The sequence below is a fragment of the Nipponia nippon genome, unplaced genomic scaffold (assembly GCF_047370975.1).
Source record: "Nipponia nippon isolate SJK-2023a ecotype South Korea unplaced genomic scaffold, ASM4737097v1 scaffold_1, whole genome shotgun sequence".
In the NCBI taxonomy this organism is placed as follows: Eukaryota; Metazoa; Chordata; class Aves; order Pelecaniformes; family Threskiornithidae; genus Nipponia; species Nipponia nippon.
Window position 1 is genome coordinate 67,825,534 of NW_028262290.1, and position 27,349 is coordinate 67,852,882.

The window sequence follows — 27,349 nt, forward strand, 5'->3', positions numbered from 1 at the left end:
ATGAGGGGGAAATCCTGCCTGACCAAGCTAATAGCTTTCTTCAGTGAGCTGTCTGGGCTGGTAGATGAGGGGAGAGAGTCAGTTTTCTTGACTTAAGCAAAGATTTCATCACTGTCTCCCGTAACGTCCTCACAGTCAAACTGACGAAGTAGTGACTAGGTAAGTGGCCAGTGAGGTGGACTGAAAACTGGCTGAACTGCCAGGCTCAAAGGATTGTGGAAGGCAGTAACTAAACTAGTGCTGTACCTCAGGGGTTCACACTAGGACCAATACTGTTTAAGATCTTTATTAGTGACCTGGATGGTGGGATAGAGCAGACCCTCAGCAAGTTTGCAGATGATCCTCAAAGAGGAGGAAGGGTTGATACACCAGATGATTGCACTGCCGTTAAGTGGGATGTCAAGAGTCTGGAGATCTGGGCCAAAAGGAATCTCCTGAAGCTGAGCAAAGGGAAATAACAAGTCCCGCCCTTGGGTAGAAAGAAACCCCAAGCACCCACCCAAACAGGCTGAGGGGTGTTTGGATGGAAAGCAGTTTTCAGTAAAGGCTCTGGGGACTGTGGTGGACACCAAGTGGATCATGAGCCAGCAGTACCCTTGGCCAGTGGAGGTGATCCTTCCTTTCTGCTCAGCCCTGGTGAAAGTACACCTGAAGCGTTGTGTCCAGGTTTGGGCTCTCCAGTACAAGAGAGTGCTGAAGAAAGCCCAGTGAAGGGCCACAAAGATGCTGAAAAGGATTGGAACCTTTATGATACAAGCAGAGGCTGATGATTGTTTAGCCTTGAGATGGAAGAGATTGGGGGGAACATTATTCATGTGTATAAATATGTGATGAGAGAGAGTAAAGAGGATGGAGCCAGACTCTTCTCAGTGGTGCCCAATGAAAGAAGGGAGGCACAAACTGAAAACCAGAACCTTTCATTTAAACATCAAAAAAACCCTTTTTCTACTATAAGTGTGGTCAAACGCTGGTATAGATGCTCAGAGAGGTTGGGGAGTGTTCACCCCTGGAGATAAGCAAGACCCAACTGCTCAAATCCCTGAGTAACCTGCTGTAGTTGAGTCTTCCTAGAGCCCCCTGCCTCTCCTCTCCTCCATTTCTTTGATTCTAATTAAGCTGGTTGTAAAGACTGGTGTGTCTAACTCCCAGACTAAAAACTGCATTAAAATGAAGTTAAAGGTGAAGAACGGTAATTAAAAGGCTTCTTAAATTAGCAGGCAAAAGTGTTACAAGATAAAAGCTCTGCAATTTGATGTGGTCTAAGTTCAAACTGAATATAAGATAGAAGTATAGTAATCCATCAATTGACTCATCTTCATCTGGGAGTTTATAGCTAAAGACTGGATGTTTTGCCCCAAGGACATAAACTCTAATGAATTCATTCACATGGTGTGGATTAGATGGAAAAGTCCATGGGCAACGTTGTTGGCTCACACTGTACAAGGGATGAGGTTAGATGAGCTTTTTTCTTTTTTTCTGGCCAAAAAGTCAGTGGAACTTGTGTCTTGCTGCCTCACATCTGTGCAGTTTCAATTTTGACAGAGTCAACGCTGAATATCTACGAAGAGTCAATGCCAAATAGACAAAAAATGCTACCAACGCAGAAAATTAATGTTTTAATCCTGTCCCTCTAGGACTGATTTTGCCTTGCTGCTCTACAGGAAACTGGATCAGAATTAATGTGTTAATGCCATTGCAGCCAATGATGGTACGCACTCGGCGGATGACTAGAAGTGAGCACAGTGTTCTGTCTCAAAAGGGATGGAGCAGAAAAAATGGAAGGACATGGAAGTTTGATAAACATGGATAAAAACGGGAAAATTACTTCATGAAGAGAGAATACATATTATGATTGCTTCTTTTGAAGAAGTTATGAGTATGCTGAAAAAATATTATAGACCTGTTGGCCCTTAAAAAGGTAATTAGACATAGCAATTAACTTCTAACAGGAAAAATATATATATAATGTATGTTTGAACTCTACAGATCACTTCTACAAGGTATCCTTGAACCCAGAAATCCATAATAGCTTCTAAAATATTTGGACATTTTTTGATCGGATAACAAGAATGTCTACAGTTACTGTATGTAGGATGAAGTATAATGGATATCAACATTTGTATTTGAGGATACCTTTAAAGGGAGAGAGCGAGGAACATTTTTTCCCTTATCTATCTTACTCTACTGTGGGATTTTCCTCAAGTTTTTCTGAGGCACTTGGTGCTGAATGAAATGGCAGTGGATGAGGTAGACATTTAACTGCAGAAGTATAGTAATTACCATGTTATAAGTAAATAAGATTAGTAGAGCTGACATGAAGCAAGGGAAAAATGTGATGTTTCTTTCCCTAGTTTGCCTACATTATTGAATAGTTGCCTATTTCGATCCATAAAAGGGCTGTGGGGCAAAACTGAATTCCAGCGCTGTTGGCCCAGGAGACTGTTGAATTAAATTAGTTAAAAGGAATGTGTTTTACTCTGTATAGCAGAGAAGTAGAAGTACTCACCTGGCCCAAAACCACATTACTGCTTGCATCTGTCTGGCCACAGTTTAATAAATGGAAAAGCACAGCCTTCCAAGTCTTCAGTATCATCTCCTGTGCTTGATGAGCCACAGGCTTTAGTATTTCACCAGCAATCTTCCTATGTCACCAAAATTGCACTAATTGACTACATACTTGTTAAGGGGAGAGATTTGGTGCCTGTCTCATACTGACATCTTACGTAGAGGTGTTGGATCTAATCTTCTGCGGGGTCCAGACAGGCTATTGTGAAACCTGTGATGGAGCAGGTTGCAGGAGAGAGTGCTCACCAGCTGTCCTGCTGGAACTGTGGCACAGCATGGTGAGAAGAAATGCAGGGCAAAATATACGAGTGCAAGAAGAACTCTCCAGCTGTGGAAGCACTCACATGGGCACTGGAAGTGCTGCATTCCAGCTCCTGCTTCAGCCTCTTTTTTTGTACCTTATCCGATGACCATTTTTAATGTAAAATAGCTAAGCATTTGGAAACCTGACAATACATGGAATGAGATGAAGTATTTCATGCTAGAAGGCTACAGTTCATGTTTGTATTTTGAGTAGAAAGAACTGGGAGGAAAAATGAGGGCAGGTTAATTGGGGTTTAAATGAAGAGCAGATGAAGGGGTTAAGAAAGGAAACAGAAAAGTCCTATCAGAGCCTGTGGCAGCAAAAAAGAAGGATGGGCAAAGCAGCATGAAAGTAAAGGGGCAGAAGAGCATGTCACAGCATTAATAATATTTTCTCTTTGAAGAGAGTTCTGACATTCTGTGGAGGTATTTTTGGCATCAGAGTTTTAATATGCATTTTCATACAGCTTACACACTTAAATCTTGCAGTATTTCGAAGTATTCTCCATTGCTGTGTTTATGAATGTTGCCTTAATTTAGAATGAAGTTGTGATTCTTCCTTAAGATCCAGAATAAAAATATGACTATAAATGTCTGTACAGCTTTTTAATACTTGAGAAGTGAATTGCAGAACTTGTAAAAACATCCTGGTTAGTTGGTCCTGGAGAACAAATTACTTCACTTTTTTGGAGATCAGAAGTCAGCTTCTATTGCTAGTCCATGTGCCTCTAATTTCTTTCAGAGGGAACACTTTGAGATAAATTTATTGGCTTGTTTCTTTTACACATATAGTTCTTAGTCCCCCTGTTAGAACCATCACCAGGAATGCCACTTAGCACCAGAACCTATTCACTATAATTTGCTCAATACATTGGTTGAACATGGACCAGTAAAGAGTCACAAACTTTTTATCACTACTCATTTGAAAAACCTAAAAACAGATTCCAGAGGTCAAAGCACCTGCATCTTAACTCTTGCCTTGAAATGTTTCAGACATCCAGCTGCATACACATCTCATTAGGGGTGATAAGCTAGGTTTATTTAAGTCACTTAAAATGAATACAATTATACATTTTACTTCAAAATATCAAATACATTGTCCAGAACTTGAGGCTTTGCTAAAGTAAGCTTACGTAAAACCAGTTTTCCCTTCATTCAAGATCTGTCATACTCATGTCTAAAGCTTAACTCTGCAAGTGAAATGATCAAGTCCCAGCCCTCTGTGGGTGTCTTCTCAGTGCTTCCAACAAGGCACAACAAACGCATCCTCAGAGCACAAAAGAGCAAAAAGAAATGAAAGTGTGTGCCTCCTAGTCTGTGCCTCACTTAGTCCATTAATATACCCATTAATAAATATATCTTCAGTGTCAGCATTTGCAGCGTACATACAGTTTTCCTCTGAAGTACTGATAAGTACTATTGTACCACCTTACTTGAACACCTTAGAGGTTTCAACATAGTTGACCTTACAGCATGCCAGTGAACTAAAAAGGCCTTACTGTTTTGTAGCTATAGAAGCAGAGATCCTGATTGTCTTGCTTAGGGTACATAAGAAACGTGGCAGAGTAGACAACTGGACCTGTCCCTCCTGAATCCCCACTTATCACCCTTTCCAAAAAGTTCCTAAAAGTTGGAGATGGAGACTATTCCATTGAAATTACAGAAAACAACCTGTTTCCCCAGTCACAGGTTCAGTAAAGATTAGAAGCATCAGAAATGCATGTATTCACACTCCTGTAACTTTGTGTATTCCACTTTCTCCAAAATCTCATGAAGCTTTGTTCTTCCTCTCAGGATCCAGAGGCAAGAAATTATAGATGGGCTTGGTTTTGAATTCACACACATCCCCTGTACTTGAAAAGGTAATGAACTTTTACATATTAAGGCACAATTACAAAACAGAAGGAAAAAAATCCAGACCCATGCTAAACAAATTCACCTACCTTAGGTACAAACACAAGGCAGAGAGTAATGGTGCTGCAGAATATTATGACTAAAGCAACGATGCAGAACTGCACATTGGGTTGGTCCCGCGTAAGGAATGAAACAGCAGCACCAATAATACACATTATCCCCACATTGTATACACTCATTCCGATGTACTTGCTATCATTCAAAGCAGGAATGCTGACATTTCGTGTCTCCCAGGCTAGGAAACACCCAAATAACTGAAAAGGTAGAAGAAGGAAAAAAGATGATAATTATAAGAGGAATTGGCTGACATCCAGACAAAGCATTAATTTAAACCTGATATGTTTTCTAACTTGACAAATACAGGTGATACTACAATACAGAGATATACACCTACCTTTTACCCAATATCTAATTACCTGTGTGATTTGTTTTTCTCACTAGGACAGATTCCTGCTCTCACAAGAAAAATGTGAAACTTGGAATTAGTTGTGATGGGAACAAATTTCTCTAAATGCTATGGTTATCTTTATTTTATACTTCTAGTAATTTTTAAAGATAGTCCTTCCTGTTTGTTTTCAAGGATTCCAGTAAAGATATAATGTGCGTTGTTCTTTCAGCTATTTTTAGCAGCTGTTCTCAATATACTCCTATCAATCCAGTCATTCACTGTATGATTATCACTTACATTAATAAACAGCAGTGCCAAGATGTGTTCCATGGGAGACAAATATACAATGTAGAAAGTGTCACCCTAGTTGTTCAGACTGCAATTATAATGTCTTTTATTATAGTGGGAGTTGGTAATGGCCTTTCAATTGCAGTTGTCTAATGAGTTCTGGCATAAAACATTCCTGTGGCAATTTTTGTTTGCTTTTTTCTTCGGTGTATTTTTCAGTTTTAGCCCCTTTGTTATTTGCAATATGCTTTTGCAATTCAACAGAGGAAAGTCTTAGTGTAAGGACGCCGTCTCCATCCCTTGAAATTTAATTAGATTTTTCTACAACATGAACTGCTGCAAACAATTATTTTCTTTCTCTTGCATTCCTCAGAGAAATTCTGGCAATGCAGTAAAACCACGAACAAACTCAAGACATTGTAAATAGGTAACCCAACCTACAGTCTAGGCAAAGCCCAGTAAGAGTGTGTGGTGCCCTGGGAAGAATGGCAGACAGCAGACGGTATTGGAGGGAAGAGAAGGACAGAGAGAGGAACCATCACTAAGATTCAAGACATGGTTTCTGTGTTTTCTAGATTTTTTTGATCACACTGCAGGGACAGACAAGAAGCGGAAAGAAAACAGGTATGCTCCCATTGACCTTGGTACCCTTCCTCCCAGACTGTCACATTTGTCCGCTGCCATGACATGGAGATAATCTTCTCTTCTATACAACTGCAACCCATGTGATAATCCAGGAAATCAGAGGTCTTTGATGATGCCATTTGGGGATTAATTGCAGTTGCCTAGTAAAAATTTACGTTCTGCTTTTTCCGTGTGGGAAAAAACATTACAAACTTCAAAGGCAAACAACCTGGACTAGAAGAACACCGGTTGCCAGTCAAGCACAAGAGTTGGAAACTGACAGATTTATGTTTGCTGTACAAACTCAGTTTTGCCCTTACATGCTTTCAACTGTAGTAACAACTGGACATTAATAACTGCAAATTTCCTTGATTATTTGCTTAGTTTTTACCTCAACTAACAATGGCAACAAACCCAACCATTTGTGACTCAGCTGCTTTGCACTCCCACAGAAACTAGCAGGCTGTAGCCACCTACGTACTCACCCAGACACCTCAATCCAGGACTTACTGCCGAACTGCCAGCCCTGCCCTCCCATTGCTGAGCTTCACTGCTAGCTTATTTCATTCTGTTGCCTACAGCACATATGCTACCCTGCCACATGTTCATGAGCAGACCTGGCTGGAAGGCTTTGGGGGATTAGACATCTACTCTCAGCCCATGGAGTGTGGCATGCTGGAAGTGCTGCCTAGTCCAGGCAAGCCTCTTGCTCATCCACTTTCTAATGCTGCCATCACTGCTGCAATCCAAGTCAAGATATGTAGGCAGGGGTGGCCCTTCCTGGCAACAGCAGCAGCAGTTGCCCTTGCAATCCTTACCCAAATCTTCCTTGGCACTGTTGCCACCCTCACCCCTCCACAAGCTCCTGCAGGACACGGTCCTCTCCAGGGCACTCCTTTGCCTCCTTGTCACAGGCCTACCTCTTCTGTTTTACCCACCTCCTTTTGTAGGACTAGAGCCCACACTTCATCCTGGTCCCTTGCCTCTTCCCCTGCCCTTCCCAGCAGCCTGCGAAGTGCAGGAAGAAAAGTAGTGGCTGCTGCAGGAGGAGCATGGGAGGGGGCTGCTCTTGAGGGGTCAAGGTAAATGTAGACAGCTACCTGGAGGAAAGAAGGGCCTCAGAGCCATTCACGTAGGGTAGTTGAGGCGGGTAAAAGCTGTTTATCGAGCTGGGTAACTTTGTGCCAGAGAAGCAGCCTACCGCCTAATACATTTTCTAGAGCCCCTCAGGTAACCAAGATGATATTTCCAATAAGGAAGGATGCAGGCAGCACTCCTCTGCTGTTGAGTCTGGCACTGTGTGCAGATGGAGCAGGGAATGTACAGACTCCGTTACAGGCTCTGCAGAACCAAATTGTCCACGGTATTGACCTGGCTGCACTGGGGACATACACCGGTGATACCTCTATTCAGGACACAAACATATTCCTCCCAGACACTCCACTGTCTCAGCGGTTGCCTGTTCTGCATTCCCTGCATTCTTGCTGCTGTGCAGCTCAGCTGTGGTACAAATTTACACTTTGCCAGCCCCTGAACGGACAAACAGGCTGGGCTGGGCTGAGCTGTTTTGAGAGGTAGAAGGAATCCTTGTGTGTGTGTCTATATCATGTTTTTAAAAGGATGAGACCCTGATTAACTATGGAGAAGATCATAGAATCACAGAATCATAGAAGATTTAAGATTTCAAGATTTCTATCTTCTCCTGCTACAATTAATTATTAATGAGATTTTTAGGGTTGTAGGTCATCCCTCACTCTCTCCCACTTCTCCCAGTATGAACAGATTCACTTCCAAAAGCATTATTCTGGGAATACAGCCAACATACTTAAATGAGGCCAGCACTTATTACAAATAATGGACATGAATTTATAGCCGAGGCAGTTATAAAGCAATCTAAAATATCAATTATAATGGAAAAAGATCATTTGAACAGTGTTGTGGGGGTTATGATTTGGCCCATTCTCATTTATAATTGAGAACAGCACGGAAAACGGTTAAGTATCTTCCAGATGAAAGGAAGATATTTATTTATATGATAACTAAAGAAAGGGAGAGGCTCTTGCAGCAAGTGGGTTTCCTCAGAATGATGCACTATAAATTTGAGAGCATTGTTTTTAATTTTTATTGGCATTTTGGGTAAAATGCTTGCCTCAGGAAGAGAGCTCTCCTTTTCTAAAAGTTGCAGCTCATCTTTGAGACTCAAACATGGATAATAGCTCAGTTTTCTGCAGCCTGCTGCCAGGACAGTGGTGATTGAAGAGGTGTTCCTTGTTTGCCTGCTACAGGTGCCTGCAGGGCTCCATGGGGCTAAGAAGATTTATCCTCTGAGACAGAACCTTCCTAAGGGAACATGACACTTTGCTTTCCCTCCATCTGCCCTTCTCATGTTCCCCCTTCCTGAGGCTCAGCTAATCTGCACAAATGAAAGATTCACTTTTATGACTGCAAAAATCCTGAAAAACCCCTAAAATGGCTTGGTTGAGGAACGGGATACAGACTTTGTTAGTGAAAGGTCCAGATTTCTGTGGTTCCTTGACAAGTTTTGAATATGAAACATATGAGCTCCAGTTAAAAACATGGACTCTCAGTACCCCAGTTCAGCTGCTCTCTACTCCTGGTACCTAAACTTTAAACATTAATGTTCCCCAGCTATGTAAATCATGCTTCTTCTTATGCTTGGGGACACCTAAGTCTTGAGACTGTTGTGCAATTTAAGGACTATTTGATACTTAAGGCCTGCTGGGATTTGCAATGCAACTGTCTCTCCTCCTATTGCTCCTGGAGACCTCAAGCTGGTAAAGGCTTCTCAGAGCATGTCTACCAGCTTGGGACCCACACAAAATACAGGGTCAGCCATCTTCATTCAAGACAAGGATGCTGGTGATGACCATTGCATAGCTTCATGTTTGGACAACATGGCATAATTCCAAATTTAGCCTGAGATGTGCTCCCTTAGCCCCAGACTAGAGGCTGTCTTTAGAAGGAGCTCTCAAACTTCTTTCAGAGCTGTCAGATTTTATGTAATGAGAGACTGACTGTCTTAATTACTTGGGCACTTGCGTGGGATGTTAGTTCTGATCTCTGCAGAGAATTGTGATTAAACAGTCTTTAAAGAAGGCGTGCATGAACACACTGGGATGGAGGCAGGCAGCTCTTAGCAGTGCTGATGTGCTAGATTCAGGGAGGGGTAGGACACATCTGTCCCCACTGTTTCATACCGGCTCACTTCTAGGCAGCTCCTTGCTGGCAGTTACAATTCCTATCTTGAGTCTCCTGATGGATCCTGTGCATCACAGAAGGAGTTTGAATAACTCAAGGCTATGCATTGTCCTATAGAAAGCAGTTTCTAAAAGTTAAGGACCACAATAGTCTACTGTCAAGTCTAATCGTCTGATTTAAGCCCCTTTGGGGATCTCAACCAAAGACACATTGAGAATGCAACTAGGAAGGCTTTCTACCTCGTTAGTCATTAGGTTAAAGCCTTGTCCCATTTCGGTCTACTAAATACACATCTTGTTGATGTAGAAAGTGCCATAAAATGTTGTTTTGGGTTTTCTCTGAAGATATGGGCTGTACAGACAAGATTGTTTTGTTTCATCTTTTGTTTGAGCGTAGGCAGCTTCCATCTGACATGACTCTGACTTAGAGTATTACCTTTGTAGCAGTTGATATGGTGGGTTTAGGCTGTGTTGTCAGTGCACCTAAAAAGGCTGTGAGACAACCATTGTATAAATTTGGGGAAAAGAGCGTCTGAAGACAATGGGATTATACCACTGTGACTAAAGATAGAAATCTGGTCGCTAAGAGAAATCTGTATTAAAGCCTTAGAGGGATAACAGGACTATGGAGAATACAATATTTGTGTTTACAGAGTTTAAGAGGCAAACTTTAATTTTTAAAAATCTTGTACTGACTAAATTGTGATAGCTGGGAATATTATAAAAGTGTTTGTAGCTGAAGTATTGGAAAACATTTAACACTGTGTTTCAGAACTCTACTAGCTAGTTCATTTTAAATCTTGTTCACCAGAATTACTGCTAAACACACTCATGATTGATTGCTTACCGATCCACACCATATATCAATACAATCAAGTGTCTAATTTGCTATTGGACTGCATAGACTGGCAGATGACAGGCAGGAAATTATTTATTCTCCTGTATTCCCTTTTGCCCTGTACTGCCCTTAAACCGTTTTGTCTATATGTTTCATTTCAAAGTCATGTCTGCTTATACTTTGAACATGGGTTACGAATAGTATTAGGAAAGAAAGATAGAGAGTTATTCTGAGGATATCAGACAAGCACAGAGAAATACCACAGGAAAAGTCTCCAGTCTTGTCAGAAGTCATGCTTGCCAAGAACTGGAGGGCATGGTTTTGGAAAGATTATGTATTGGACCAGCTGCAGCTTTGCAGCTAATTACTGTATTGTAGTAGCACTTACTGAGCTCACTTGTGGATCATAGCCCTGCTGTGCTGCATGAAAGAATAAAATCAAACCTTTACTTCAAAGATCTTACATCTGGGGATTTTGTTTTGGTTTGGTTTTGCCTTTTTTTTTTTTCCCTAGCCAGATTACTGAGACATTTCCCCTCCTGCCGCCCCTTAAAACAAAGGCAGTTCTGAACTCTGGCCTGTAAACACTTCTCAGTCTGAAGTAACTGTGAAGCTGGAGTTGTGGGTTTCCCTACTCATGTTCATTCACTAAATCCAGATCATCACAGACATAGGCACATTTTTATTTCACTGAAATGGCTGCAGATATTTTCAATAAGAATTTTCAAAAATGAAAAAAAAAAAAAGCATTTTGATTTTCAGGCTTTCACTGGAGAACTGGGCAGTAAAACATACTGAGCCATTTTCAGGAAGATGTACAGAAAAGTGATTTGTTTTTAATCGCCAGCATACCAAGTAAGGTTAGCAAACTGAAAGACAAAACATACCCTTGCAGATCTCCTACCTTCACAGTCAGTACAATCTGACGTTAAACCATCACTCCCTCCCCTGATCAGGTATGAGTCAGCTGTGTATTTAGTTCATTTTCACACAGCTGCTCTGGATAGACAGTACTAAAGGGAAGCTTAATATTTCTATTGAGCATTAGGAGAATAGCTAAATATTTTTTTAATTGCAAGATATGCTATTCAGCTATTCAGCAGCAGGGCTTTCTTGCATAAAGGTCTTGGCAAAGTCCATTATGCTGCAGGGCACTTATTATGGTCCTGCCCAGAGCAAGATGGAAAAGCAGCTGCACAAAGCTATGGAAGGTAATGTGCAACCAGATAAAATTTTCCACTTTGTACTCCAGCCCCCCAAATCAACAGGTTAATAAAATCTTTTCCCTTCTTTCTATTCTGACTGTATTTGACTTTCTTCCACGTAACTTCTGCTTAGTAATGAAACACATTGTAGTAACCAAGTTGAAACAAATACACAATTGGTTATTAGCGAATATCCATTTGGAATAGCTTTATATTTTCTCGGGCATAAGATTACCACAGACAATCACAGATGTAAAATGATCAAACATCTCTGATAAAAACAAGTGTGGGCTACAATTTAAATCTATTTCTGCTGTATAAAAATTGATGCCAAGAGACATGTAAGGGAATACTGCAATACCTGCAATATTTCAGGAATATATTTGAAGTTTCCTTTTGGTGATAGTATGGAAAAATTTATTCTACAAAACCATATGGTAACTTATGTTTTGGATGCTAAAACACTGTCGATGCTTTATTAAAGATATAACAAATATCTGGTACCACTGTAAACTACCTTCCCTCACCACAAAGCTTAACTATCTTCCTCTCTAATGATTGTAAGATGGGACAGATGGGTTGGTGTTAAAGCCACCATAAATATGAGTTGGAATCATGCAAAGTAATTGAGAAGGCAGCAGTCTCTTCTTCTGAGTACTCTTTGATCATGAAGGGAATTAGGAAAGAATGCAAGTAAATGAGTTAAAAATCAAAGGCATTTTCAGAAAACAATTATAAATTTTAACATAATCTGGAGACTATTCAATTTTTCTACACAGGAAATTTATTAATTTGATAAAGAGATTAATTAAGAATAGACAATTTTTTTATATAGTATCATAAGATAGTTGGGAGGGACTTGAAGAAATCATCTAGTGCAACCTCCTGCTCAAAAAGCAGGCTCAGCCGCAAGGCCAGACCAGGCTGCTCGCAGCTTTATCCAGTCTGGTCTTGAAAACTTCCAAGGATGAAGGTTGATCAGCTTCTCTGGGCAACCTGCTCCACTGCTTCACTTTCCTGAGAGAGGAAAAAATTTTTCTTTGTATCTAGTCTCTATTGAGTAAATATAGCAAAACAGTAAAAAAGAGGAGCGCAGGTTACACACCGCAGCTGTGCTGTTCATAAGCAGCTCCGGGGCTAGATGTGCAGAGAGGGCTCAAGCACCCGAAGTGGTAGTGAGAAGCTACAGCCAGCATCCAGCAAGGACGATCAGGGCCGTCCCTCAGCATCGTCTGTAGGTGCCTGAACGCTGTTAGCGCCCAAGTTTCTGCTTCTGTGCACGCTGAAAGCTGCCTGGACTCTGGCTGGGTATTTGCTTCGTGGTGCCTGTCACGCAACCAGCCTCTGCTGGAGTTCAGAGAAGAGGTGTGTCAGGCTGGCGAGGTCCATGTACCCCGGCCAAGCCACTCTCCCCTCCTGCCCACCAAGGCAAGAGCACCAAGGGCTGACTAAAGACTGTGCCACTGGGCACTGACTGCAGCTCAAGCTCTAAACCATGGTACTTAACTCCTTTTTGCAAATCTAATTCCAAGTGCATGAAAACATTGGAAAAGTAATGCTTATGGATTAGCCATCAAAGTGAAGGAAGCTATTGGAGAGGGGAGCAGGGGAAGCAACAGGAATATTTACAAACAGCAACTGAAAGATGTTTGCGTATGTGCTGTAAACGATCTGCCCTGAACTTCATACATGTAAAGAAGGTTTTCTTACCTTACAAATTGTTTTGGTTGTTGTGGAATTTAAAACAAGCAAGCAATAAAATTGGACGAAGACTAGACAGAATGTAACAAAGGTTAAAAAGAGGAAATTCACAATAATGATTATGAATTAAAGTTCTAAAATAGAGATAGTGGAAAGGGAAGTTAAATACATAGTAGAAAATGAATGGCTAGCAGCATTAACAGAATTCATAAGGAGTTCTAAAAATGTATGTGGAGAAAAAGGAACCCTAATAATGATTCATTCCTTGGAAGATGATAAATTCAATAGTAATGATGCATGATAAGGTATGTTTAATGCATAATTTTGTCCTATATTAATATAGAGATGGAACAATACACTCATGTCTTGCCAAAACAGTGAAATGCAGCTTATTCCAGCAGTAAGAGAGCTCTTGAAAACCCTGTCAAGAAAAGCTGTTGTAATCAGAGAGACCCGGTAACTTGCATGCAGGAGTTTTAGGAATTGATTTAGAAGTTGTCTGGACTGCTGGACTTAATTGTTGATATTTATTGGAATTCTGGCAAAGCTCCACTTAAGATATAAAGAGGCCATATGGGAAAAGAGAAATTGGAACATCTTCAGTGATTACAGAGCTATTACAGTAATTTCTATCCTAAGCAAATTAATGAAATGGCTGATACATGAACTCAGGCAATAAATGACAAAAAAAAAAGACAGGGATATAATTCAACATGCTATTATTTTTTCAATGAGATTGCAAGACTGAACAAAGATAATCACATTTATGCAGCTTACTTGGATTTCTCAGTAGTGTTTGTCTTAATACTGCATGGTATTGTTATTTAAAAATAGTATGTTATAAAATCAATACAACAAGTTTAAACTGATTGAAATCTAGGTGATAAAACTCAATGTGTAACTATTAATGAGAAGCTACTGAAAAAAGGATAGGTTTCCAAAAATTCCTAACCTAATGCTGTCCCATATTTGTACATTGACTTGAAGGAGGCTATAACATCATGGCTGAAAATGATGCAGAGGAAGAAAAGGTGGAGAATGGTAAATGATTAATAGATGTCATTTTCATAAAGCAGTAAGATTTTTAGAAAAGTCACAGAAATTTGGCCAAACTCAGGGTAGTTTTCCTAAAAATAAAGGCATCAAGTCATTTTAGAGAAAGAGGGATAACATATATGCAAGACCCACCAAGGTTCAAGGGTTGGAAGTCAGAGCTAGGCAAATTCAACTTAGTGATTGGAGAGCCTCAGGAAGTAGAGACATTCTTTCAGACTTGAAATTAAGATTGAACATTATCCCCAAGATATGTTTTAGTTGAATGAATACTTCATTTGGCTTCATAAATCAATTACGGAGCTGTGTCATGCAGTATGTCAACTATAGTGACCAAAACAGAAAGCTGGAATATGAATCATTAGAAGGAATTAAATTTCTTATTGTTAGTGACCATTACCAAGTCCCATGTTGTATATGCATCAGTTTTTTCTATCTCCACCATGAAATACTGATGTTCTCATCCTTAGTAAGGTTAGCTAAGGACCATACATTAAAAACTGTGTATCAGAAGTGGTCAGTAATATTACCTGTAGCTTAAAAACCCTTCAATTAACACTTACAGGGTAAAAGTAGGATTTGATACGCAGAGAAACAGCCAAACTGAAAATATAACTTGGCCTTGAAAGCCTGTTTCTCAGTAGCTGAATAATATGTAACTGTAATAATATGTCAGCAACACAATGAAACTTCCAACATATGTACAACTTGAGTCTCATGTAAATTAAACGCATTGTCAGGAAGAGGGGAATCAAACTGTTGACAAGTCTAGTGTGTGTGGTTAATAAGCAAAGCTCACTGGAGGAGTCCAATCCATCCTTAATCTGGTATTCCTTTGGCTGAGATCAGAAAAATAATTCATACCCCTCAGAAAGATGTTAGCGCACTCACTAATAATGCACCGCTGGCAAGTTTAAGTTGGTGTGATTTCTATCATGCTTTGGAATATATGAAATAAAGGTTCTTTTCAGCCATGTCTACATCATCAGAAATCAAAAGCTAGACATACTGCAACTGATGGTCACAACATACACACAGACAGGCCTTGAACTTGTAAATAGCCTTTTAGGAGCTGAACCTGAGATGGGAAAATAACTGAGCCCCATATGTACAGTAGGACTTGGCTAGAGTCACTAATACAATGACAAAGGTAAGATTTAGGATGGTTGTCTTCCTATTATTCTCTGGTCACCAGTCCTGAGGCATCTGAATAAAGCATGTTAAATTAGAGATAAGTATTTTATTTTTACAAACTGCAGAATTTCATATTAGATAAACCTTTATAAAATGATACAGTAACATGAGAGGTTCTGTTTTTTGTTCTGAAGGCAAAGTATGTGTGGTGTACGGAAACATCTTTGGTGATGAGATAAAAAGGATCAGTCCTGTTGTCCTCATATAACTCACCATAGCAATTATTTAAGTGATTCAGAAGAGTATCTTCCTTTTTCATATGTAGCAATTTGTGTGATAAAAGGGCACTGGAGTAATAAAAAGTGTATATTTCACTGATGGTTATGAAACACTATGTGCCTGAAATAAGTATAGTGAGTAATGCTAAATGGCATTTGCAAACTTAAACAAACTGAGTCACATATCTTGTAGAAAACAGTCCAACATACATCCCAACAAACCAATCTAGGGCAAAGGACTAGTGCGAACCAAACATATTTACTTGTTTACTTTTCAAAAGAACCACAGAGAAAAATGTCTTAAGCACTTGTATAAGGAACACTGGCAAATTCTACCTGGGAGAACACAAAACGAACTATTCAAAATTTCTGTACAAGGAGATTGGAAAGTAACAAAAGTATGGAAAACATTGTTCCTTTTAACAAATTATCTATGAAATACCTTGTAAAATTCAATATGCAAAGTGAAAAATACTCTCCCAAGTGAAGAGCAGGAATTTATTGACAGATATGTCAAACCAGTAAGAAAGTAATATACTAGAAAAGGGACAAAAAATTGAGAACTTCATCTCTGAAGATAAAGAAATGACCTAACAGATACAAACCATCACCACATAGAATGTAAATAGTGCAATAAAGTTAAATACCTTGTCAGCAATTGGGTACTAAAGCTATGCTTTCCAGTTTAGCTGTGTCTCTTTGGAAGATTTGGCTTAAAAAAGAGACAAAATCAGAAATTGGCACTATGCAGATTAGGAAGAATCAAACAAATATAAGTAGGAATTTCAGAAGCTCCCAGCTCCACACGGGGACTTGCAGACGGGCCCTGCTACGGTACAGGGGCGCTGACAGCCTGAAGGAGCCCTTGCTCCCTTTTATTTACAATGATCTGTTTTGAACTGGACTAGTTCACTGGTATGCAAAGAAGCTCCAGAAACAATGTACTGGTACAATTTGGGGTGATGTGCTGTGTTTTTGCATAAAGTGTGATGTTTTATGCCAATGGACAGTTATATCTTACTGTGGCCCCAGTGCTGGTCAGTGGCACGGCTCCTAACTTCTGGTGGCCTGGCCTTCAAAACAAAAATCCTTCAATGCTGTGCTACATGCTGAGGTTACTGTGAACCCAGAGCCACTCAGAGCTGTTCAGTAAGAAATGCTGAGATGTGGAATCTCTCCTAATTCCTGATCCTTTTGGGGGGATGAAGTATGTCTTAACTCTTAGTTTCACAGCCTGCTTGGACATTCTCCTAAAAATAGGTGTCTACACCTAAAGTTGCTTGCTTTTTTTTTTCTTCTTGAAGTGGGAAGGTGGGAGGGCTTCCTTTTGGTTGGTAGATCCATGATCAGAGCTCTCACATGGGAACTGGAGAGACTTGGTGGTAGTGCCTTCTCTGCCTGAAGGCACTCCCCAGCAGACCAGTCTGACCACAAAGCTACTGACTGTTTAGAATTAAAGAAAAAAAAGCTCTCATCCCTTCCTGTTGAACTTCGTATTGCGTATTTAAAGATCTCTCAGCCTGAAAAAAGCAGCACGAAAAGCAGCAGGACTCTGCAGCCCAGCAGAGCAGTCATTCGCTGTGGAGAGGGAAGATGAGTGCTCCAGGCACCAGCAGCTCCCTTTCCCTGGCTTCCCTCAGGGCAGCAGCACCAGCCACGCTGAGTGGAAGCAGCTGGCCGGTTCCTTCACGAGTGTCCTGATGAATAGGCATGCTACAAATACACAGAACAGATTGAAGCCTTTGGGCAGGGTAAACTAATGTTTATCTAGGTTTAGGATCCAGATGGGGCTCAGCTCAAGATAGGTGTTCAGCTGGTCAGTGCTGTGAAAATCAGATGTTTTTAAAACCTTGAGGCTTAGGAGCTTTTAATTACTAATAGTCACCTTTACAGGTTTTTTTTTGAAACTAAGAAGGCTCAGGATTCCTGGTTCCTGAGGTCTATTTTAGTAACTAAATCTTTTTGTGGAGATGGGCCTTGGTGACAAAGGGGTTATTTTAATTCAGGCTTCAAATTCATCATGCTTCTCCTGTGACTGGTCCTGAAGGACATTTGCAATTCAGAGGCAAACATCTAGAATAACCTAGTCCCACCTTTTTGGAGAACCTAAAGGAATTCAGAAGATCGGGCTGCTTTATTTACAAAATTGTCTCATTCATAGATCCATCTTTTCACTATTGAATTTCTTGGTTTGCTGTATATCTATAGTATTCAGCGTAAGTGCTATTAGTGTCTTATTTATTTTACGTATTCATATATCCACATATTACCACCTAAAGAACTTTAGAACAGGCCCAATTATAAAAGGTGTATTCAACGAAGCTCAACTCACTCCCAGCTATCAGAAAAGCAAATATAATTCAGTTCATGGCTATCAGTAAATAGCAGCTTGAAGTCAGTGTTGTGCAGAACAAGCTATGCTTACCATTAGCAGCCCTTTATAAGCGTAGACAATCCCAAGCCAAATTGTCATGTGAGTGTTTTCACAGTGCTCCAAGATTGGTCGGATGGAGATATCTCTGCCTGCAGGGTCTGGCTGCAAAAATAAAAGGTGAAATATTTGGATTCAGATCTCATTTGTATTCACACCTCAGAGGTACTTAAGTCTATTCTCAGTGGATTGAGGATGTGTAGAATACAGAGTGGACAACTTTAAAGTAACTTGTGATGACTGCAGACCCATGAACCTGCAAAGGAATACAGTGAAAAGCAAAGATCTGAGGAAACAACCGTGTGATAGCTACCAGCAGGTGAGGTCACCTCTACTGCAAACCAGAAAGAAAATGTCTGAAGTCACTCTGTCTTTAACAGTGTCAATCACATTTATCAGCTTTAGGACATCTCATTTTTCTACAAGGCAAACAGCTTGAATGCACAGACATGAAAATAAATGTGCTTAAAGTCATCCCTCCTTTCACCTGCGGTTCTTGTGTCACTGGCAAATGGCTGATAAACAATGTATGTAACACTGCTGTGTTTCAGGTGTTTTTTCATTGATAACCATGAGCTAAATCAAAGACCATTTACTATGGAAACTACATCAGTAGCTTAGAAGAGAGTATAAATCATCAAAAATTTGGGAAAAAAGTCCTTTAGAGAAAGTGAACATCTATGCAAAATTTAATACTGCTGGAAGCTTTGTAGCTTTCCATTTATTTTGAAAAGGAGATTGTATAAAAGTGCAGAATCAAGCAGACTTGTGGACTACCAGGACTGTTTGTATGAGGAAGAAGTTTTAATTAAAACTCACAGAAACCTGCCAGAACAACCTCCAGTATCTCTTGCCTTTTTTTTTTTTTTACAACAGGAAAAAAAATACAGTTGACGCAAAGAGCAAACGGGTACTAGCTATTATGCTGTCTACAATTAGAATATATATTAAGGTATAGTCCAACTGCTTTCTAATGGTGTACACTGTATAAGAACACAAGGTGCCTCTCGTATGTGATTCTAAGAGATCCTGTTTTAGTTAGATACCACAGAATCCTCCTGTTGTTGGCTATTCTGAGCTGTGTGTACCCACAGCCTGCTTTGCTTTACAGAATACACTGAAATACTGAAAGCTATTTTTCCTTTCTACTTTGAAACACTGGATCTGAACTTCAGCTAAACTAAGGTCAACCCTGACATAACTTTCTGTATGTGGTTGTCCCAGTGGGCTTTGCCATTTCCCTTTTTGATGAATAACACATGTAAAATGTCTCATGCAGAAGTATAATGATTATTATATGAGATAGGGAAAAATCACAGTTTCACCAACTGAAACATAGAATTGTATGTGGAAGGACTTTAGAGAGATCTGAATAATTTCCTAAAGCTTATTCTTGCTGCCTCTGATGCTGGTATGAATTTTGCTACGGATTTCATGGTCACAGCGTTAATCCACAGCTCAGTTTCTTCACTCAGTCTTTTTGTATTGCCCCTGACCCCATACACTGTCAAAAGATAATGTAACAAACAAGGAGGTAGACACGGGGGGGATGAAAAAAAACCCAATCAACCTTGTGCTATGCACTGCACAGTCAAAGGGTTCACAACTTTCTTTGCAAATCCTGCAGTAGGCAAGACATTAACATTTAAAACCTTTTCTTATCCTGGACTTCTATAGAAACCCTGAACAGGAGAATAAAGATCTTTGAAAAAAGGTGTCCTAAAATACAATAAGACAAAAACCAAGAAGGCAATATTAACTCTCCGAGAGAGCTCATGACTCCGCCCTGACAGTTGCTGATGGCAAGCTAACAACGATTAGCTGAAGAATTGAAATGACTGCAAACATTAAGTGGCATCACAACATTTAGGATGCTACAGATGTTTGTCTGGGAATCAGTTAAACTACCTCATTCTCCCTCATCAGTGACAAAAGCCTAATGCTAAAATTTAGGTGCACTGAAAGGAAAGTATCTTTTCATGTCAAAGTTACAACCTGCTATGTTCAACGTCATTTTTGACTAGTATTAAGTAAAGTTCACGTGACAAATCATTCAAATATAGCTCTGAATGTGTAACTGATGTGTGAACAGGACTGTACTACAGAGACATTTTTCTGAAATTCTAAACTACACCTGACCCTGCTATAAAGATTTTTTCCCCATTTTTGAGTTACAGTATGCAAATAGTTGCGTCCCTCATGGTCTGGAATTATGGAAATTACATAAAACTTAAGGTTGTGGTCATCAGAGTGCCTTTTTCTTTTTTCTTCACACTGGGTTGTCAGCACAGGACTGTGTCTGTTTCTCCAGCTCTATGTCCTTTATGCCATGTATTCCCTCTATTTCAGTTTCGTACTTTTGTGAAACAAGAAAGTTTATAAATAACTTAGACTTCCACTTGATGCGATGGACAACGTCTTGTGGTTTGTTTCCCTTGTCCCTGGATTGAAACCTCCACTCACACTTAGACTGAAGCATTCCATCACTTTTAACCAACTATGAGCAACTGGAATTATTCCTTATTTCGAAGAATATTATTGAAATGCAAACTCCGGTTTGGTCAGTGGCAGATTATCTTTTTATTTTCATTATGTGTTCATTCTCTAATGCAAATTTGCTTCAGAATTGGAAAGCATATGTCCATTCATTACTCAAAACTGAGAGACCCAGGCAGAAAAAAGACAAAATGGAAAGCATAACTGGTTTTCAAATTGTATTAGAGAGAAAGAAGTTGCATCATATCCTTAGTAGGAAGATATTGCCAGATTTTATAGGGCAATGATAGTTTTAAAAATATGTTAATTAAATAAAACGGTGTATTCAGATTTTCTATCTGAGATAAGAAATTCTTGTGAAGTGCTCTAGGAGGAGCAGGAAAAGAGAGAATACTGGTTGCAGCATCAGCAAAAGTGTACATGGGGCAGCACTTCCTTCAAAGCACTTTCCAGATCTGCAAGGTGGTAGTATTTTCAACAAAATTTTGCTGAACACTTGTGCATGTGGAGTTAAGCGTTGTCAGGTAGAGGCAATTTTACAGTGAACTGATTTTGCTGATTACTTATCAGTACTGCAAAATGACATTCCTGTTTTACTGCTTTTAATTTGCCATTCTGTTTCTTCACTGATTTTGCATGAATTAACTAATCATAGCAAAAAGCTGGGTTAAAAAAACATATGATATTTTCTGATGTCAAAAGAATTTTTAAAAACTCTACAATTACAGCTGAATGGAGCACTTCACTGACCTCTCTAATCATCCACCATTTGTGCACTTTGTTACTGCTTTAGAGAGGATGACAACATGAATGTTACCAGTGATTATATATGTACTGGAAATTTGCCCTTTCCTTTTATAGAAAACAATCTAAATGCCCTTCAGATGTCATTCTCGAAAGCCTGAAGACCTCCTATCTTGTGATTTCGTACCTCTTCTGAAACCTAATAAGGTTTCTGACATTGACATCAATTTCTGGAGTGTTTTCAGCAGTTGAACATAAACAGTTTAATCTGTTCACTTCATACGAGAGTTGTGTATCATCACCAGTAAATGCTTGTTTTACATGAGATCTGCTAGGTCTAGAAAGCAACCCAAACCAGTAAACCTACAGAATGTTTCTATCCCCTCTCTGTGCATGTTCAAATTAGTCACTTCTGTAGTTTTGTTGCCTTTTCATTTTCTTTGCTCTTTAGTCTGCTGGTGGACTGGCAGATCCTCGTCATAATAGCTGAGTGATGGCTTAGGTGGGTACTGCCAGAGGGAGGAGTGAAGCTTAAAACCACCTGGAACCAGCAGGGAAATTTGCAGGAGTGACCAGGGCAGGAGCAATGACAGAAACTGCTGAGTGCCTCCTGCCTTCCTACACCTCCTCAAAATAACCGAGCAGCAACAAGACTCTTGTTTCCTTCACGTATCTGTGGATTGCCCTTTTTGTAGAACAATTCTCTCAGTTCCTTTAAGATCCAGCTCTACATGAATAAACAAATGTATGCAGTGTGATGGACAGCTTTCCTTATCTCAGGCTAAGGTGTGGGATGATAGGGCAAACCACCCTGAGGCACCTGTGCCTTTTGGGCATGATGTTGTTTGATCCATATAAAAACAGCCCCTGTCTCCTTTTTTCATCTATAAGTGTAATTTCTTAGTGGCTATTATACTAGTTGAAATCCCTTTGGAAAAGACGCGGCATAGTGCGAAGATATTTGTATGATGATTGATGTATCATTGACTTATTTTGTGCCTTTATTGCCATTCCCTCTCTATAGCTCCACATAGGTCTTAAAAGTAGGAAGGGTCTATGTTCCACGAGGCATTTCATCCAGCAAATGTCTGTGAGGAAGAGACTGTGCCACCGCACAGTATCCAAAAATCCTTGACCTTCCTTGCGTACTTCTTCTACGTGGTCACCTCTTCAGGTCCCGTGTTGGTATGGCAGATGATCCTTATTTAGAGAGCTGTGGTGCTGCTGTGTAACATAGCTTATGGGTGGACAATCTCAGCAAGCTTTCTAGGAAACTTTGCAGCAGATTTCCAGTGTGACATTTTGCCATTTCTGCAGCTGAAGTTTCATCAGTGAGAAAATCAGAACATTAGGCCTCAGTCTTTTCCAAAGATGGATATTAAACATAAGGTAAATAGTTGCAGCTTCTGTTTACTAGGTTTAAAATAAATTGTATGGTTCCCATAATGCAGGAAAATACAAGATCACACTCTTCTGTCACACTGTTAAAATGGTCTTCATATATCATCGCGCTCTCTGTTTTATCTTCCTTTTAAATGGCTTCCATCTAACTGGCATAATGACTATATACTATCGCTAGTCTGCAGCATGAATTAGACATCTCTGGCATTTTTGATTTTGGCACATTTAACAGACATATGGAGCCCAAATGTGATTCCTTATCTGAAAATCAGACTTTGCTAAATTAGATTATCCTTACTTCTTTTTAATTTTTTTTTCAAGGATAATTATAGTTAGTTTATACTATAAATTCTGTAAGAAATTAAATTTACTTGCACGTTGTAAGAGGCCCTCCTCTGTGCTAAACTGCTTATCCATATGGAAAGGTGTTCCACAAAAAGATTTAAACAGTTTTCTCATGCAGTGTGTTGTAGCCAGGCTCTCAATTACTGATGAAAAGAGAAAGAGAAGGATCAAAGGCTGTCTACTTTTCAATTACTTAATAATTTGAGGATATTTTTAGCAAAAACCACTGTGATATGAAAAAGATATTTGCCAGGAAATGGATCCCTTTTGTTTCTTATGTTTTTTACTTTGTGTAGTCATATCTTCCATGAATGCAAAATAGCAAATGCAATACTAAGCTGGGGTAGCTCACTTGGAATGTCTTCCAATTAAAAATTTGGTAGGCAACCTGGAATAAAAGCTTGTTGTCTTCATATCTGAGCGTGGGTTCAGACACATTACCAATCGCATTGTCTGTTGTATAGTACCTCAGCCGAGTATAAAACTGTTACTGGATTCTTGCTGTCCAGTGACCAATTTCATTTCTCTTCAAGATTAATTGAGAAGTTCGGTCATTTCTGTAATAGTCTAATGATCCAGGACAGTGACTGATTTAAAGACTTTTTTTTCATGTATTTTTCTTTGATTCAGAGTCATGGGACAATTTGATCATGGAACAGAAAATCAGCTTTTAACAGGTGACCACAGTACTATTTCAAATAGTAGGGACTGTTTTCCAGTATAGGAATGCAGGATTCTGGTAATAAAAGCAGGCTTTCAACTACATAACTATCCTTACACCTGGCCACTCCATGACTCCTGCAAGAGAAATGAGAAACATAAATCTTCTGACCTCAGGAGAAGGTAAGAACGAGGTTCCGAGCAACCACAATGTCCATTGCATCCAGTGTGCATACTTGATGCTCTGTCATGTAAGCCTCAAGGAGAAAATTATTTTAGACTTGAATTTAGATTTGGTTTTTTTCAAATTGTTTAATTAATGTTATTTATATTTGTAAAAACATTTACAGTTGATGACTATGAATACACAACGGCAGTAAGGTAGCATGCTCTATCAGTTCCCATCTGAATAGAAAAACTTCTCATAAGGATCAAAAATTTAGGAATGTTACTTTTTTTTTTTTTTTCCATAATCTGAGGTGGAAAACAAAATTTTATTTCATTAAGTAATAGTTACAACTGCTTCAGCCCCTAATCTGTGGGTTTACTTACTTTGTACTGGAACAGTAGATTAATGCTCATGGCACTATCGGAAAGGGAGCTGTTACCTCATTTCTGTAGATGAAGAGAGGGAGTCATATGAAGGTTAAGCAAATTGCCTAGGAAATCTGAGAAGAATTCAGCCTATTGTGCTTTACTTCTTTGAGTTAGAAAAACACATCTTTCTTTCTGATAACTATGATCAATATAAAAATTCTCACTTCAGTTTTTATTGCTCCAGAGGCAGAAGCATTTTTCTACAGTAAATTTCTAGTTAGAAATTAGAAGTAGAAATTTCTAAAATTCTAATTCTAGTTCTAATTATAAATTTTAATTACAAATTTACTGGAAAAATTTTGAAGAAAACTTTCTCTATTCAAACCTTTTTTTGTTTGGAAAAGGATCAATTTCAATAAATTTAATGACTTGAAATTATATTTAAAATCAGTTTTGCGATTCTTTACCATGTCCCCCTGCAAAGTTATTTAAAATGAAAATGTGTGATTTTTAGACTGTGATTAACTTTTCAAACAGTATTTATTTGTATTAATTATACAGATTAAAAATAAATTACTGACATTTCAAATTGATGCAAAACAAAAAAAATTGTGTTTTGTGAAAGATTTAGAATGATTAAGTTTATCTTAGTTTGTAACAGAGAAGATTCCAGACACTTCAAATACGTTAATGAATGAGGCTAAGGATTGCTCTTGAAGGTTCTAATGGTTCCACAGTGGTAATGAGTACTGCAGCGACGCAGTACAGCAGTGTTACTTTAAACTATAACCCCACTGCTTAGGTTCAGGCGGGAACTGTGTGGGACAGAAGTCAGCCTGGGGCCCAGTATGCCTCTTTTTCCCAAACCCACAACAGGAGTGGCTCAGTGGAGTTCTCCAGAGGAGGATTTGCACAGAGCTGCAGTATGAAGTGTTTCAGGATGCAAGGTTTCTCACGTAGACCTGAATACAAAACCCCTGCCCCTGTGACGTGAAGTAAAGGATATCTTTAGGTTATCCAGGGGAATTACAGGGTACTTTCTGCTTCATTCATTTTCTTGTTATGCTGAAATTCAGCTCTCCCATCCCACCTCAGTCAATGGACTGGACTTAAGCATTACCTGGTTTCACAAAAAGTTCAAAAATTAAACTCTTCCACCAGTTTGGAAGAAATCCTGTTTACATCGTAACTCCTAAAAAACCTTCATTCCAAGTGGCATTTTAGCATAGCATACACATGGGACAGTAATTCTGTAATGGTTGTAATGGTTGGTAGCTAGAAATCATCACACAATGAAATGACATTTGCTGGAATACCAACATGTATACCCCTATTTTTTATCCGGTCACTCTTTTTTTTTCAATTTAGTTTTCTAAAACACAAAAAAGATGTACCGTATAAGCCAAAGAAAAAAATAGTAACACATTTTGGGGCTTCAAGGGTATTAATGTAGTTGTTTTCCATCACTCAACTTGCTATAAATACAGAATCCAGGTCTAACTTTACAAGTGGATGGGAGCGAAGAAAGAAAGGAAAAAAAGAAAACGTGTTAGAGATAACCACTGTAATTCCTACTACCCCAAAGAAATAAGGTCTGTAATACAGTCACAGTGACAGTCACACTGTAATATCTTTAAAACAAACCTACATTCTAGCTCCCCATCTGTCTCTTGTACAAATAATTCCATAGAGCAGTAAGCATGCATACTGTAAGTTAGTGTGACTGAAAGATGATAAAATGCCAGAAGAGCTATATATAAGCTCTTGTATTGTGAATGTGTCCATACATTTACTTGTAAAGAAAATCTCTCAGCAGCATTATTTATAAAACACTTTACTTAATGATTTTTATTTTGCTGTTGTGATACTTCATTTTTATTTAAATGAAACTGTTTTTTGAGAGCCAAAAGGTTCCCAGAGATTTCTTGGTATTTTTATTACTATCATCCCCTAATCCAAGCAGTTTCATTTATTTGCATTAACGTAAAATACAAAATAACAGATTAGACTGAGTAAAGAAACCCTGTGATCCCTGCAAACAAATGCAGACTAGCAATGAAAGGGAAAAGGCAAAATTCTCTCGTATCACAGAGTGTTTCAAACAACTGTGACTAAGTCTTTCCACTCTGCGCTCAGCGATCTCTTCAGTAGAAATTTTGCATCATATTATTTCCTCAGAGAATGTTGCCCCAATTACATATCTAGGAACTGGATAATGAAACGTTTCTGCATATGTGCATGGAGGCAGCGGGACAAGTGTTACAAAGACTTAATAAAGCATTCTCAGCAGTAGAACGTGTGTTTTTCTTTGAAGGGAGGGCAAAATGCCAAGATACATAAGAAAAGCAGGTTAAAGGAAAGAAGACCTTTGTTACTACACAGATCCTCCTGCGCCGCACAGATTCTTCCAGAAATGTGCACTTCTTGGTATCAGCTTCACAAACTGAGGAAGAATATTTTCCCCTCCTTTCCTGTGAAGCTGCCCAGAGTCGTGGCTGACAAGCTGGACTTGGAGTTTCTTCTAGTTCTTTTTCTTTTCCTAATTAGCTTTCCTGCTACGCTGAAGGCCACACCAGCCACTCTTCTTGGTGGCTGGAGCAATTCAATACCTCCTTTCTTATGGTAATGGAAACCGACAGCATTAGTGTGGAAGTATGGCAAATGTATAAAGGAGAACAGTAGAGAAAAAATGCAGAGGATAGCCATAGATAAACTGTTAGGGTGGCCCCAGCAGGAACCAAGGTAGAAGCTCTTTTTGCAGGTAATTTTCTCGTGGGTAGGCTTTGAGTTGTAAGCAAGGATATGACTTACCGTTCTTTCTGTGGCACTTAGAGAAACAGGATTTCGCACTTTTCCTGTAAATAAGCCAGATTTGCACTCAACAGCTAACAGAATCTATCATCGGTTGCTCCTCCCAACAAGAAAAACTCTCAGGTCCTCAATTGTGCCCAGCTCTTTGGGCCAAGGAGGGCAACAATCTCACCTCTATAATTGTCTTATATTTTCTTCTTAGTGCCATAATTCCTTTGATTTATGGATTCTGAGAATATTTATCACTATGCCTATTTGCATTGCAGTGACAACAACAACTGGACAGTGCCTTCATGCAGAAAGTGAAAAACCCATTCCCTAAGAGGATTTAAAAACATATATATGAGGTGTGGGAGAAGGGAAAAGCATAAAGTAGTGTTGTATGACATTTTCAGAGGCAACTATCAGTAGAGAC

General features: G+C 39.3%; 1 protein-coding gene across 4 annotated transcripts in view; it reads right to left on the reverse strand.

Moving 5' to 3' along the window:
• Window positions 1-27,349, reverse strand: part of GABBR2 (gamma-aminobutyric acid type B receptor subunit 2) — a 487,740-nt gene that overhangs the window by 22,484 nt on the left and 437,907 nt on the right. For all 4 annotated transcript variants that reach the window (XM_009471273.2, XM_087758773.1, XM_087758782.1 and 1 more), the window contains 2 exons: window positions 17,935-18,045; window positions 4,812-5,036 (listed from right to left, as the gene is read on the reverse strand). In XM_009471273.2, the coding sequence (XP_009469548.2) occupies window positions 4,812-5,036; window positions 17,935-18,045 (336 nt within the window). The remainder of the gene's footprint in view (window positions 1-4,811; window positions 5,037-17,934; window positions 18,046-27,349) is intronic.